We start from the raw sequence: 15,086 nt of genomic DNA on the forward strand, positions 1-15,086 counted from the left end.
AAAAACAAGATCAGGAGCTGACTGTAGCTCAGATCATGAGCTTCTCATTGCAAAATTTAGGCTTAAATTGAAGAAAGTAGGGGAAAGCACTAGACCACTCAGATATGAACTAAACCATATCCCTGATGAATATACAGTAGAGGTGACAAATAGATTTAAGGAATTAGGTCTGATAGAGTACCTGAAGAACTATCGACAGAGGTTCACAACATTGTACAAGAAGTAGCAACTAAAACCATCCCAAAGAAAAAGAAAGGCAAGAAAGCAAAATGGCTGTCTGAGGAAGCTCTGGAAATAGCCAAGAAAAGAAGGGAAGCGAAAGGCAAGGGGGAAAGAGAAAGATACACCCAATTGAATGTAGAATTCCAGAGAATAGCTAGAAAAGATAAAAATACCTTAAGTGAACAGTATAAAGAATTAGAAGAAAACAATAGAATAGGGAGGACCAGAGATCTCTTCAAGAAAATTGGAGATAAGAAGGGAACATTTCATGTAAAGATGGGCATGATAACGGACCAAAATGGCAGACAAAATAACAGAGGCAAATCTTAAAAGACAATGCAGTAAAAGTGCTATGCTCAATTTGTCAGCAAATTTGGAAAACTCAATAGTGGCTACAAGATTGGAAAAGGTCAATTTACATTCCAATTCCAAAGAAAGGCAATGCCAAAGAATATTCAAACTATGGCACCATTGCACTCATTTCGCATGCTAGTAAAGTTATGTTTAAAATCCTACAAGCTAGGCTCCAGCAGTATGTGGATTGAGAACTATCAAAAATACAGGCAGGATTTCGAAGAGGCAGAAGAACTAGAGATCAAACTGCCAACACATGCTGGATCATGGGGAAAGCTAGAGTTCCAGAAAAACATCAACTTCCGCTTCATTGACTATGCTAAAGCCTTTGATTGCGAGGATCACAACAGATTGTGTCAAGTACTTAAAGAAATGGGAGTACCAGACAATCTTATTTGTCTCTTGAGAAACCTATATGTGGGTCAAGAAACAACAGTGAGAACTGGAACCACTGATTGGTTCAAAATTGGGAAAGGAGTCCGGCAAGGCTATATACTGTCGCCTTGCCTATTTAACTTATATGCATAGCACATCATGAGAAAGGCAGAGCTAGATGAATCAAAAGTTAGAATTAAGATTGCCAGGAGAAATATCAATAATCTCAGATATGCAGATGATACCACTCTAATGGCAGAAAGTGAAGAGGAACTAAAGAGCCTCTTGATGCAGGTGAAGGAGAAGAGTGCAAAAGTTGGCTTGAAATTCAACGTTAAGAAAATTAAGATCATGGCATCTGGCCCTCTCAATTCTTGGCAAATAGATGGGGAAGAAATTGAGGTAGTGACAGATTTTATTTTCCTGAGCTCCAAGATCACTGCACATGGGGGCTAAAGCCAAGAAATTAAAAGATGCTTGCTCCTGGGGAGGAAACCTATGATAAATCTAGATAGCATATTAAAAAGCAGAGACATCACCCTGTCAACAAAAGTGTGTATAGTCAAGGCAATGGTTTTCCCAGTTTCAATGTATGGCTGTGAAAGTTGAACCATAAGAAAGGCTGAGCGCTAAAGAATTGAGGCCTTTGAAGACTGGAGAAGACTCCTGCGAGTCCCTTGGACTGCAAGGTGATCAAACCGGTCAGTCCTAGAAGAGATCAACCCTTACTGCTCTTTAGAAGGCCAGATCCTGAAGATGAAACTCATACTTTGGCCACCTAATGAGAAAGAAGTTCTCACTGGAGAAAAGCCTAATTCTGGGAAAGATTGAGGGCAATAGAAGGGGACACAGAGAATGAGGTATCTGGATGGAGCCACTGAAGCAATAGGTGTGAGCTTAAATGGACTCCAGAAGATGGTAGAGGACAGGAAGGCCTGGAGGAATGTTGCCCATGGGGTCGCAATGGGTTGGACATGACTTTGCAACTAACAGCAAAAACCAGAAGGTTGCAAAAGGTGATGATGTAACCCCTGGACACTGCAACTGTCATAAATGAGTCAATTGCCAAACATCTGAATTTTGATCATATGACCATGGGGATGGTGAAACGATTGTGTGAAAAAAGGTCATAAGTCACTTCTTCAGTGATGTTGTAACTTCAAATGGTCACTAAATAAACTGTTTTAAGTCAAGCACTACCTGTAAAAGAAAGAAAATGGATCTCCCAACTATTAAGAACAATCCTTTAAGAGAGCAAATAAAGTTCCCTCCTTCCCTAATAAATTGCCCAATACAAATTGTCATTTAGCAAGCCTGTTCCTGCCCAAAAAACTTTCTTTCCTGCAACTGTTGCTTTCTTAAACTTTCACCTTACACTTTCATCTGAGTTCTTGATCAAATTTCAAATTATGCATTCTGAAGTTGCAAAGCTGGGGCTATTATTTCTCATCTTTTTCACAATATCAAAACTGAGATTATATAGAAATTATGCTCACACATAAAACTAAGCCATTTTTAAATGATAATTAGTTGGCAAACAGTTAAGCAGTGTACCAGTCCAGATGGGCATTCACTACAGTCCAGATGGGCACACTAGATGGCAGTAAAGACTATTTTCAGCATTTCTTTGCTTCTGGCTATTGTCCATCTAGATTTTTGTAGCCCAGATCTTATGGATTTATGCTTGTCTCATGCAATAACGAACAATGACATTAAGTTAATACAGCACAGTTTAGCAAACCCCCTCATCATTTCTTTGTTCTGATATATCTTTCTAGTCAAATAAGTTAACAACAATAAAATGTTAGACAGTACTTGAAGTATAGTACCTTAAAGTACTATAAAGTAACAATTGAAAATCCTAGCTAAGAGAAAGATCTAGATCAGTAGTCCCCAATCTTTCTGGCTCCATAGACCAGCAGCAGCCGGGCCAGGGGTGGGGGAGGGATGTTTCACATGCTTGCGCCTGCCACTTGCGCAAATAGAGCTTCACACACTCACCCACCACTTGTCCAGTCCAGTTCCCAACCAGTTGTGGACCAGGCTGCAGACCAGTGGCCTGGTCTATATCATGGCCATAGTGTGTGTAGATTTGTAATAATGAAATAGGAACGTTATCATACAAAAGTTGTAACTTATGAACTTGCTGCAAACACCAGGATTCAAATTAATAATGATATTTGGATTACACATGCCATCATTTTGATATCATTGTGCTGTGCTAAAGAGATTTCTGGTCTTGCTGATCTCTTCTAAAAATTGAAAGGAGAAAAATATTTACAATTCTTGAGAAAGAAGAGCTCATAGTTTGAAAGCAGCAGAGCGGAAGCCTTTCCCATGACTCTAATTGATGGACATGAATGATAAGATATATAACCAGTATTGCCCAACTCAAAAGTCTAGATATTCAAGGATAGCACCATGTAGAGAGCAGTAATCAAGGTGGAATATAATCAAGCCATAAGTAATTATTTTCAGATCTGATTGACTCAGGGACATAATAACCAATGTACTATATGTCATTATTGCAAACATAGTTCTTGCTGCTGCTGCAACTGCTGGTGCTCCTCCCTGGGAATTCAGAGATAGCCATAAGTCCAAGAGTACATAAAAGATTGTTTTTGCAACTTCATCTATAACAGGATTAAATCTCAATCTTGGAGGTCTGTTTTCTACTGACCAACAGTACAACCATCTTCTCCATGCTTAATTTCAATTTATTTTCCCTCATCTAGTTATTTTTGTAGTAAAGCAACAATTGTCTTCCCTGGAACTGAGTTAAAATTAAATGGCAAAGAACTGGAATCTACACCTCACTCCAAAGATCTGGATGATTTCTCCCAACACTATCATGTAGATATTGTGGAACTCTTATAGAGCTTCCATAGGCTAACCTTATGAACAGAACCTACCTTATGGGCATTGCCTTACAGTACTTCTGAAAGCACGTGAAACTATTACTCTCAAACTACAGCCCTATCAGGCTACCTGGAATAATCCTGTGATAACTTTCATGTTATGTGTTAATCAGGAGCCCTAGGTGTGCAGTGGTTAGAGTGCAGTACTGCAGGCTACTTCTGCTGTCAGCTGACTGCAGTTTGGCAGTTTGAAACTCACCAGGCTCAAGGTTGATTCAGCCTTCCATCCTTCAGAGATCGGTAAAACAAGAACCCAGATTATTGGAGGCAATATGCTGACTCTGTAAACAGCTTAGAGAGGGCTGCAAAGCACTGTGAAGAACTATATAAGTCTAAATACTATTACTATCCATCCTTATAATTTTTCCTATCATCCAACAATGTGGCATTTAATCATAAACAATTATTGTGTTATTACTGCTTTCGAACCTTAGCAATTTTAAGATGTGTGGATATGCTGGCTAAGAGATTCTGAGAGTTGAAGTCCATGCATTTTGAAATTGTTAAGAAGCACTTAAAAGAATATATCACAAGGTAGGAAAGAAAACAATTGGGAAGAATAAGAAACTTTCTCTTTGTATTAGTAGTTAAACTAGATCAATACAGCAATGAAGTTTTCATATGCTAACCTTCATCTTGTCTTGTGTGTGCCATTTCAAATATTAATTTCCAAGAGTGGAGAACATTTGACTAGTTTTAACATAGGTATTTATTTGCAATATCCCAAATGTAAATAGAAAAATGCTGGTCACAATTAGTGTAATAAAAATTACCTGTCACTGATTATCTTTTGCTAAATTTCTCACTCAATTGCCTACACAAAGAAAGCACATGGTGCAGATGCTGTGGCCGTTGTGCTTCATTCATTGGACAGCTGGGTTTAGCTGCTGACACACAACTGTTAGGATAGATTTCATTTTAACTCAATAACTACTGACATACTACTCTACCGAAATACTATACTTCAGGAAGAAAGATATTTTTAAACAGGATTACATTCTGGCACTCTCCTCACACCAAGCTGTTAAAGAAAAGCAACAAATGATTTTATTCCACTCTGTATTAAGCTTGCCAAGAGTTTTCAACTGACTTGTTTGTTGAAGACAAATGGCAAATCGATCAAAAGAGTGGGAGAAGTTTAGACCAATGTGCACAAAGTTTAGAATGAGATCTGAATCCACTTTACTAGACTTCGGTTGAAAATATATCAAAAGCCCATCTCCCTTCCATTCTGTCCTCACGATAACAGCTTTGGCTTGTTGATCTTTGCATCTCACTCCCCCTCCCCCCACCAACATTCACAGGAGCAACATAATGGGTTGCACTTGACAACCACTGGGATTCATCAGTGCCACTACTTGGTTTCTAAGGAAATGTAACTTCCTGGTCTTTATTTAAAACAGAATTAAGATGACAGGCTTTTGGAGGCAAAAGTATACCAAAGTGATGTTGGAAGCATAATTTTTCCACAATTAATATTCCTAATAATATTGTTCTTAACAGTCTTAAATCACAAAGAAAAAAAATAAAAAATTAACATTGCAAGTAAATCTAGTAGAATATAATAATTAAAATTGGTGTTTGTTTTACAGCAATTAGTATACATTAAACAGGAATTACATCAATCAAGATGCTCTCATCAGGTCATTTGTAAATTTAATAAATGATCATGTTACTTTCATAGTACAGCAATATAAATTCCAGGAAGTTCAACAACAAGGCTATTTTTTCTTGTTCAAAATGCCCCCAAATTGTTCTCATTTTGTGCAGCAAGTACAGATTCATCTAACTTTAGATTCATATAGAAGGAATTTCTTGTGTAATAACTTCTATGTGTCGTTGCAGGAAGAGATTGGAGGAAGTGGCTTGAAAATAACTGGTTATTTAATCTGTGAAATCAATTTCATCTAAGACATTAAATAAATTACAAATTTACACAACAATCATTACTCTTCTTCAAACTCAACTGCCACCATATAACTACATTTCCACACAATTCTTTTTATTACAAATCATTACTTTTCCTAAACACAGTAGCAAATAAAACATACTAACTGCTGTTGTCAAAACTGGCACACAGGAAAATGTGCCACAATTTCCAAGATATAACACAAGTATTTATATTCAAACACAATCCTCTTATTTTACAGTGCAAGTAGGCCAACTACATTAGTGTACAATCTTCATATCTGGTTGCATTTTTTGTATACAAATCTGTGGCACTATTTTATTAACAGAGGCAACTCTAATCCATTTGTCTCACAAGTAGCTCAACAAGTAGCACAGTGCAAACTCTCCCTGGTTCACTAAAAAAAAGCAAGCCTAGGTTTTTAGCACTAGGTTGGAAAAAACTTATTAAAACTATTATTTATACTGAGCACATGCAAAATGCATCACCAGGTATAAAATAAATCTCTGCTTGCACAGTTCAATCAGCTAAGCCCATTTACAGAAAAATACACAAGAAAAAGTCAACAGGAGTACAAATGCTAAATAACTCATAAACATACTCTGTAAATATGTGTTCAAATCCAGCTCTCCATGTTTAAAAATATTTCAACCAATTCTTTTTAAGAGATGAAAGTTATCTCATAGAAACAGTTGGTAGGAGTATTTAAATTTGGCATATCCATAAAATCCAACCTTGCTAATCCATGCAAATCAATAAGTTTGATGCATGTTTAGTGGTAGATCCTTTCCCTCTCCTCCCTTCTCCACTACAAAGTCATTGTGTTCAAAAATATTTGAGCCTCAGGGAAATGTTTAACTCTCTCATTTTACAATCTCCAGAGTCAAATAGTTACTTTTTCACTAGTGCTGTTTTGATGTGACCATTGGGATCACTTGTTATGATAGCTGGCACCATGCAGTCTGTTGTTTAAACTTTTTCCCAGAGATAGTAAAAACTTTTAAGTAAACCATTTTTATTATTCAAGCCCTGTGGTACTGGCAAATGAAGTAAAGAAACACTTTGTATATGCCCTAAAAATATATACCAATAATATAGTAACCAAAACTTAATATTACAGGGCACATAAATATTTGTAATACTGAAAATATTACGCTTAAATATCCTCAGTTGTTGAATATAGTAAAGTATGGATGCTGACACTCCCTCCCCGTTGAATATTAATTGTGTATTCTAAACTACAAAACTAACAACTACTTCATGCAATGCACACACAGTACAATACACATGCAATGAAAAAGCTAGGCAAGAAGAAATTTTCTCCCATCCCATTTAAAACAGGAGTCTTATCAGAATCCTTAGATCTCTGATGTTAGATGGAAACATTAATTCATATAGTCTCAGTCAGTCAGGTCAGGCAAAACACTTTCTGAAAACAAAGTAACCAGAGCACATCCATCTCAGAAAAAGCTAAAGTATCTTGTAAAGAACATTCATAAGCAAGAGATATTCCATTTCCTTATTCTTCATTTTTATGTTCCTCTTTTAACTTCTTAACCCAGCCAGCTAACTTTAGATAAACATGTTGGCATTTTGTTTGAAAAGTATATCTCCTGTTCAAGGATAATTCTTTACTATAACCATCTAGGAAACCCAAAACAGAAGCAGCAAGTACACGGACACGTAACAAAGCAAGGCACACTAGACTAATCTTCCCAGAATAGCAGAATTGCAGAAAACAAAAAATAAGAGGGATCAGCAAATAGGAAAATATGAATACCAATATTCACTCTTTAAGAAAGGTAACAGTAACCACCAAAATTATAAAAGGCATAGAAACTGCTTCTAATTCCTATAAAAAAGTTTTTAGTTTGTGATATTTAGATGAGTAGGTTAAAAAAAACCTCAAGATTTAAATTAAAGTTCTGAATAGACCTATTCACAAGGAAATTTCACTGCATACGATTTACTTCTAAGTAAAAAAAAATGATCATAGTGTTCTAGAACACTATAGATGTACAATGTTTTAGAAAATCTCCAAAATATAAATTACATACATAAGAGCAGCCTTTGTCAATTGGGTCTTCCTAAAAGTTCTCTCACAATTCTGGGAGCAACAATCCCAACCCATTTAGGCATTCAGTTGGAAAGTACTGGTCCAAAATTGCTTTTTAAAAAAAAAGTCAGTCCTTCCTTTGCAGGGCATTGTTTAGATAGATTTATGTGATGTGATTTTTTTTCCTATTGCGGTTTAGTAAACAGTCAATTTTCCTATTTTAACTTGGATTTTAAATGATTCTGTAAAAATAAAGGCCATCAGATGACTCTTAAAATAGAATATACCCTGCCGTGACATAACAGGCATTTTGAAAAACTGCTAGTAATCATTGATGGAAAGAAGTAGCTGTGATCATGTAGTACACTTTTGAGAAGATTGCCAATACAAGTCAAACCCAGGTCCACTTTAATGGAATCTTTGGGTTAGAGATTAAGTCAGAAATAAGACTGAAGTTGAACTGCCATACTGGCTGAAAGTCAGGTGGCTATCTTCTTCAATAGTGCCAATTTATGTTTGTTATGGCTGCTGTTGGGTTAGAATAGCACCTCATTTCAGAAGGTTTCTTAATCATCAATAGCAGCTTTTTAGGGAATCCAGGAGGTTGTAGTATGCTATCCCTGTGCAAGCAGAAATAATGCAAAGTATCTTTAGGACACCCCTAATCCCTTTCTCCATAAAAATCTTACATTAAGTGAAAAACTTCATTATTTGTTCCCTTTAAACAGATTCAAATATTTCTTTCACAACAAACATATGTCACAACAAATGCACAATTCTGTTGTTGTTTTTAATCAGAAAGGTCCCCATTCTATTTGCTATTATTTTTCTATTTTTAGTTATTCCTAAATAATCAAGCATAACAAACAAATAGTATTGTATTAAGTGAAGTTGTACTAAGAAGTTACTGATGGACTATTTGTTCCTAAAGAACTATCATAAACAAAATGCACAAAATGCTTTCTACTATTATAACAAGATTTTTAAAAAGTCATGTTATGTAAAGTTTTGAAGTAATATTTTTAAAAGTGAAAAGAAACAAACATTGCAGAGTACACTTTTTTCAATATGCACATTATTTGAAATGCAAGCATTATGATTAAACTGAATTACAATACTTTGTCCAAAATACAACCATAAGAACAATGTATTTCCCCTGAAGAACTACCATAAAATGAATCTACTGAGTGTAATGAAAATAGAATAAGAGAGAGTTAGAAGATATTTTTGATGCAACTTCTTCAGGACAATATGCATGCACTTACTTATACTGTCCCTGTAAATAATACACAATTTACTTTTATCATTCTAAATCTTGCATTTGGAGTTCCAACTTTCCTTCAGATTGATAAATATTCCTATTTGTTTGTGGAAAATGCTAGAAAGCTCAGTGGCAGGTAGCCAAATGCTAATAAAAGGTTTACATTTCCCCAAATTCTTACAAAAACATGAATAAAAATTCATTTTCTTAAAAAAAAAGACAAAAATAGACATTCTTTTCCATTTTTGAAATAACTACACAAAGAGGCAAAAGTTGATTAGATGTAAACAGCCATTCATTTTTAAAATAGATCATAGTGTACTTTCCCCCAAACTACAGAGTATCTAAATCGCAACAACCAATCATTTATTTCCCAAACCTGGTTATCGTTCAGTAGTAAGGATCAATCAGGAACTGTAGCATGGAGTAAGCTATCCTCTAACAATGGGGCTAGTGGAAAATTCCACTGTGGCCTATGCAACCAGCAAAAGAGATGGAATGTTTGCTTACAAGTTGAACTTCCAATACATGAATTAAGTACTAGATCATTATTCCTTGGAATTAAAGCAATGATTCTCCATTAGAATACTTATTTCTTAAAATCTATAAACAACTGATTTTTTTTTAATGAGCAGTATTCTCAGGAAATAAGTGCTTGGGCCTACTTGACACTCTGATGTTAAACGTTTTATTAATATATTATATGAGATCATTCAATATATTAATACCATCAAGTCATTCAACTTCACCAAACACATGCAATCTAAAGCATAATTATAGAATTATAATCAGAACACCAATTCTCAATTCACTTTCTTACTAATTTTTTTCATTTTGCTTCTGCTATGCTTTATTGATCCTATCTTTTGAAAATAGAAAATAGAAAAAAATCTGTTAGAATAGTTTTTCAGATATTTATACACGGTTCTTGTCCAATTTTTAAGAAATACAGATATTATAAACAAATTATCTTGTATGCAAGATGCTCTCCATCAGTTTAGAAACTTTCAACGTATCACTAAATCCTATGCAACAAATTAAAGAATGTTTTGTATATACAAGCAATAACAGAAACTCACATAATCTGCCCTAAACCTCTGAATGAGAAGTAATTCAACCAATACTTCACACATGCTCAGAAGCATCAGCATCAACTTCCACAGCTGGCTTAAAGTCATACTTCTGGATCCTTCACTCATTCATAATCCATCTTTGGGAGGATACTTATGTTTAATCCAAATCCTATATGTTAAAAATTTGTCAATGCCTTGCTTCTTCATTTGTAGCAGTCTGTAACTGATCTGTAATCAGCAGCTAAGTCAAACTGAGTGGCAAATATAGTGGTCTGTTTATTTAAAAATGTAAACTACAGGGGAGGGAGACCAGGAAATCTTTACTGAGCACTTTGTCCATCTCAAGGACATCTGTAGTCCTGGGAATGGGTGCAAATTGGCAGAGGAATGTGGAGCAAAAAACAGAATGATGTCTCATGAATTAGGATTGCCACTTCTCACATTTAAATTTTCTTATCTTGGTATCCCTGAAGAAACAGTGTATGTACTTATTCTCCAAAGCATTGCAAAAGGAAACATGTTTCCCTGGTCTGTAGCATCAACACCCAACACACATAGTTGGTGCTGTTTTTAAATGACTCCAACTATCTCTGCCCCCTGCAGCACATAGAAAATCTCTGCTGCTTGTAGAGAATTATGATTTACAACAATTAAGCTTGGACAGCTCCATGTGAACAAAGGCATGAAAGAAAGAGAAGTAGGACTGGAAGATGCAAAGAGTGACCACCTATGCAAAGGAAAAGAATGAAAGGGGGAAACTATTTTTTTTCTTTAAAAAAAAGGAAATTAAAGCCACAGGATACTCTGAAACCTGAACGGTATTTCCTGTTAATGTGGAGTTGGTTGCAATCTTAGGGGGTGAGAATCATGTGTAGCCTGTCAGAGGAAGTACAATGCAGTTCTAAAGTAAGAAATTTATACTGCATAGCCACAAAATTACAAGATGAAAGAACTACAGAAGCCTCTTTGCTCAGTTATCAATTATCCAAATTCTGTACAGTAAATTGTAGTCCTCAGGAGCACCAAATCCCACCCCCACAAACAAGAAGTTCTGAGTTTAGCACCTTTGAACAATTTCCATTATGCACAGAACACTATAACCCAATTATATGAGACTGATACAGTAAAAAACTAACATATATATGAATGAAAGTCTATCTTGAAATCCTAGTGTACCAATGCCCCTTAATCCAGATCATCACCACAGGATTCAACACCAAAGTCTAAGTATCACCCCTCACTACATAATTTTTGGTCAATTTGAGAACACTTTTAAATTTTTTTCATTAGAAAAAATACCACGACCAAAAACTATCTTGCAAACTCATCAAAAGCCAACCACTTCTTGGCCACTTAGGATGGATTTGAAGATAGGATTCATAGGATTCCCTGCTGCCCCCACCTGTTCACATCCTTTCTGCTATCTTTCCCCAAAACGTAGAGCAAGAAGGAAAAGGCCACTTCTTTAACTCCTAACGTTTCTGGTGTGCAAGCTTGACGAGCTGGGACGCTTCGAGGACTAGCCACTTAACTTGACCTGTCATGCTACCAGGAGCGGGTTGCTCAGGGCACTCACCTCGTCGTCGTGGTGCTGGCAATAGTTCGGGAAGACGGAGAGGATGCTGTAAGGCGCGGCTGAATAGGGCGGGCTGAGAGCAAGCTGGGAGGCTGCCGAGGCAGGGCCGGTTCCCGCCGTCGCGGGCGGCCCTGGGCCAAAGCGCTCGATAAAGTGGTCCTTCGTGAGGCGAACGCGCTGGTGAGCGCGCACGCAGTTGTCGCACAGGTGCTCTTGGCAGTCGAGGCAGCGGGAGCTAGCGGCGTTGCCTTCGTCGCAGGAGCTGCAGCGGGGCTCGCCCTGTCGGCTGTGGGGCCGCCTAAGCAGCAACGCGGAGCCCCCGCCTCCCCCGGACGGCACCGAGCCGGCGGCAGAGCCCGGAGAGGAGCCGCCCGTAGCGGCGCGGTGCTGCTGCTGCTGTTGCACAGACTGCTGGCGGGGATGAGGGTGCCGGTTGTTAGCATTGCTGTTGCTCGCCGCTCCGCCGCCGCCGCCTCCTTGGCCGCTGCTGCCGCCCGGACGACCGTTGTTCTGCTGGTCTTCGGCGGCGGCGGCCACGACGACCACGTCGAGCAGGTTGCTGAGGAGAAAGTTGGAGGAGGGCAGCGCGTCCATGCCCGACGGCTCCGAGATCACCACCTTCTGGTCGCAGATGGGGCAGCGCAGTTTGAGAGAGTCACCCGCGGTTGGGTGGCGCTGCGCTTCCAAGCACTGGCGGCAGAAAGCGTGCAGGCAGGGCAAGACGTGGAGCCGCCTCGATGGGGTGAAGGATGAAGACCCCCCGCCGCCTCCGGAAGAGTTTGAAGTCTGAGAAGAGGACGACGAGGTGGACGAATTAGAGGAGACTGGAGCCGGCGAGCCGCACATCTCCTTACACAGAGGACAAATCTGGAAATCCGACTCGGGGAACGAAGCCATTGGGAGGGGGGGAAGGGGAGGGAGCAGCGCAGAGAGCGCGGCTAGAAAGGAGGCGGCAGCAGTAGCAGCATGAACCGAAGCGAGCGACGACGACGACCCGCGTTGCAAGTCCTGGTGGGTGGCATCAATTAGTCACTGGTGGGGGCGCTGCGATAATTCCTGCTACTTCAAGCCACTCTTCGCGGGCTAGGTGAGACGGGAGCAGTTTCAGCCGGCGTTCCTCTCGTCTTCCCCTTCCTTAAGTAGCGTCAGGAGGAACACGCTCCTCGAGTTGCCCCCTCTCTCGCGCTGCGTTTAAAGCTGCTTCCCACCGGGACAGCGCCTTCTTCCTTCTCTGCCGCCTCAGCGTTTGTCGGATTGCGAGGCGAAATAATGAGGGTTTCCTGAACAGAAAAGTGCATCGGGCCCTACTCCTTAAAAATCCAGCATGAACTGGATCCAGTCGCGCGGCTGTTCTTCGCTTCCTTCTAGGGGAAAAACTGAAGGAGGGGTGTGTGAAATCTTCTCTTTAGTTGGTGTATTAGAAGAGGCGGGTTGATGGCGAGGGAATGAGGAAAGGGTTCGATCGGTGGAGAAGGAGAAAGGCGAGTGGGAACAGCGGGACCGCTTGCTTCACTTCTCCTTTCTTGGTGACTCCGGGAGGTTTCGGGAGACACGGAAGTTGTCCCGGTAGACTCCTCCGGCACCGATCCGCCCCTGAGGACTCCACCACCGCATGTCTTGAAAGCGAGAAGCAGAGATGGCGATCCCTCCGGCGTAGCTTTCTGGGCAGGCGGGCGTCCGAAAGAAAAAGAGAGAGGGTGGGTGAGTGATGCGTATGAATCGATGAACGAGCACGCGGCCTTACTCTCCAGAAATCGTCTTCCTTGTGGGTCCACGCCTTTTCCAGGTCTCCAAGCGGATCCCCTGAGAAGCCGAGTGAGCGCATCGATCAGGTCCCTTATTCTTTCTCGGGATTTTCCTTTCGCTGCTGCCGCCACTAGAGCAAGGGCGGCAGCGACACGCACGCGGTCTCTTTCCTGTAGCTTGGGCGCACACGATTTAAACCGGCAAAAGGAGCCGCCTGAGAGAAGGACTGCGACGGCAGGTTCCGGCTGGCCTTCCTGAATTATTCATGGGGGGCGTATTAGGTTCGTTTGCACAAATTGCAACAGCGGTTGTAACGCTTTCCCCAGGCTGCAATCTGGCAGCAGCCTCCTTTTGCTTCTCGCTCTCTAACCGCTGCGATCACATTTCCTTTGTCATTTCAACTCTTCGCGTGGTCTTCCAGTAGTTGAAAACGAAATATTTATTTTACTCTCCGAAGATGAAAAAAAATCCCCGACATGGTTATGAAGAAAATCTATGGGGGGAGGGGTTTGGGAGCTCCCGCCGGCCGAGGGGTTAAATTAACAACAGTAATGCAAGCGTGTGGAGATCCCATTCGATTCCGGCGTGGCCATCGTGCCGTGCCGGTGAATGGGTGGTTTGGCTCCTCCTACGTTGCTTTAGATTTTGCGCCTCTAAAACAAGAAAAACCTTTTCCTCTCCCCCCGCCCCGATTTAGGCAGGGCGCCGAGATGCTCGCATTCCGGGTCCACCACTTCTTTCGGAACGCCTGTTATTGAAACCGATCGAGTTTGGAATCCTTTTAATCTCTAAAGGAGCGAACTCACTTCCGCCTGAGTTCTGAGGGGGTGGTTAGAGGGAAAGAGGAGGAGGGGAAGAGGAGTTCAAAAAAGCAAACATTAACCCTCTGGATACCGCTGCCTTTTGTGCGGGGCTGCGTCTTCTCAAGCTAAGCGTAGTGGTTCTGATAGTTCCATTAGGCGAGCGGGCTACACGCCGGAAGAAGCGACAACTTTCAGTGAAATGTATGGCGGGTCCTTTTTCAAAATAGCGGCACAGACGCGGGAGACTAAGAGCGCCGGGGAAACTCGCGGCACAGACGCGGGAGACTAAGAGCGCCGGGGAAACTCGGTTAATTCAAGCTTACCTTTAAAGCATTAAGGCCTTTAAAGATCTTAAACTTTGCTTGGGCTGTTCCCAAGCACCCAACATGTTTTATCTGAAAGAAGCCCAATTCAAGCTTAAATTCTCTTCAGTCTTCAGTCTTGCAACGTAAGATATTGAAAGAATGTTAGTTTTTTATTAACACTTGAACGGAGAAAAAATAAAACCATGCCGCTAAAAACTGTTTAAACAGGTACAAATAAAAGAAGTTACAAGGATTCACAATCTTATTTCTAATTTAAAAATTAGGTATATCTCTGATTAAACGACCCATAAGATTTTGCTACTGATTAACTAATGCACCTTTCTTAACCAGTCTGTGAATAAATTCATCCTGAAGGGATGATTTTGTTGAATGTAGTTTTAAGAATATTTGCTTTTCATAAAATATTTGTAATATAAACAACAAATGTTTGTAATATATCAGCAAAAGCTGATTAGGATCCACTCCTA

The 15,086-nt window shown here is 40.0% G+C and overlaps 1 protein-coding gene across 1 annotated transcript in view; it reads right to left on the bottom strand.

The window, feature by feature from the left end:
• The window catches only part of TRIM71 (tripartite motif containing 71), a 112,710-nt gene extending 98,882 nt beyond the window's left edge, over window positions 1-13,828 (bottom strand). Inside the window, exon 1 of the mRNA XM_026717786.2 lies at window positions 11,745-13,828. Within this exon, the coding sequence (XP_026573571.1) occupies window positions 11,745-12,641 (897 nt within the window). The 5' untranslated portion in view covers window positions 12,642-13,828. The remainder of the gene's footprint in view (window positions 1-11,744) is intronic.
• Between the last annotated feature and the right edge of the window lie 1,258 nt (window positions 13,829-15,086).

Source organism: Pseudonaja textilis, chromosome Z, assembly GCF_049901715.1.
Source record: "Pseudonaja textilis isolate UNSWEBS1 chromosome Z, rPseTex1.2, whole genome shotgun sequence".
Lineage (NCBI taxonomy): Eukaryota > Metazoa > Chordata > Lepidosauria > Squamata > Elapidae > Pseudonaja > Pseudonaja textilis.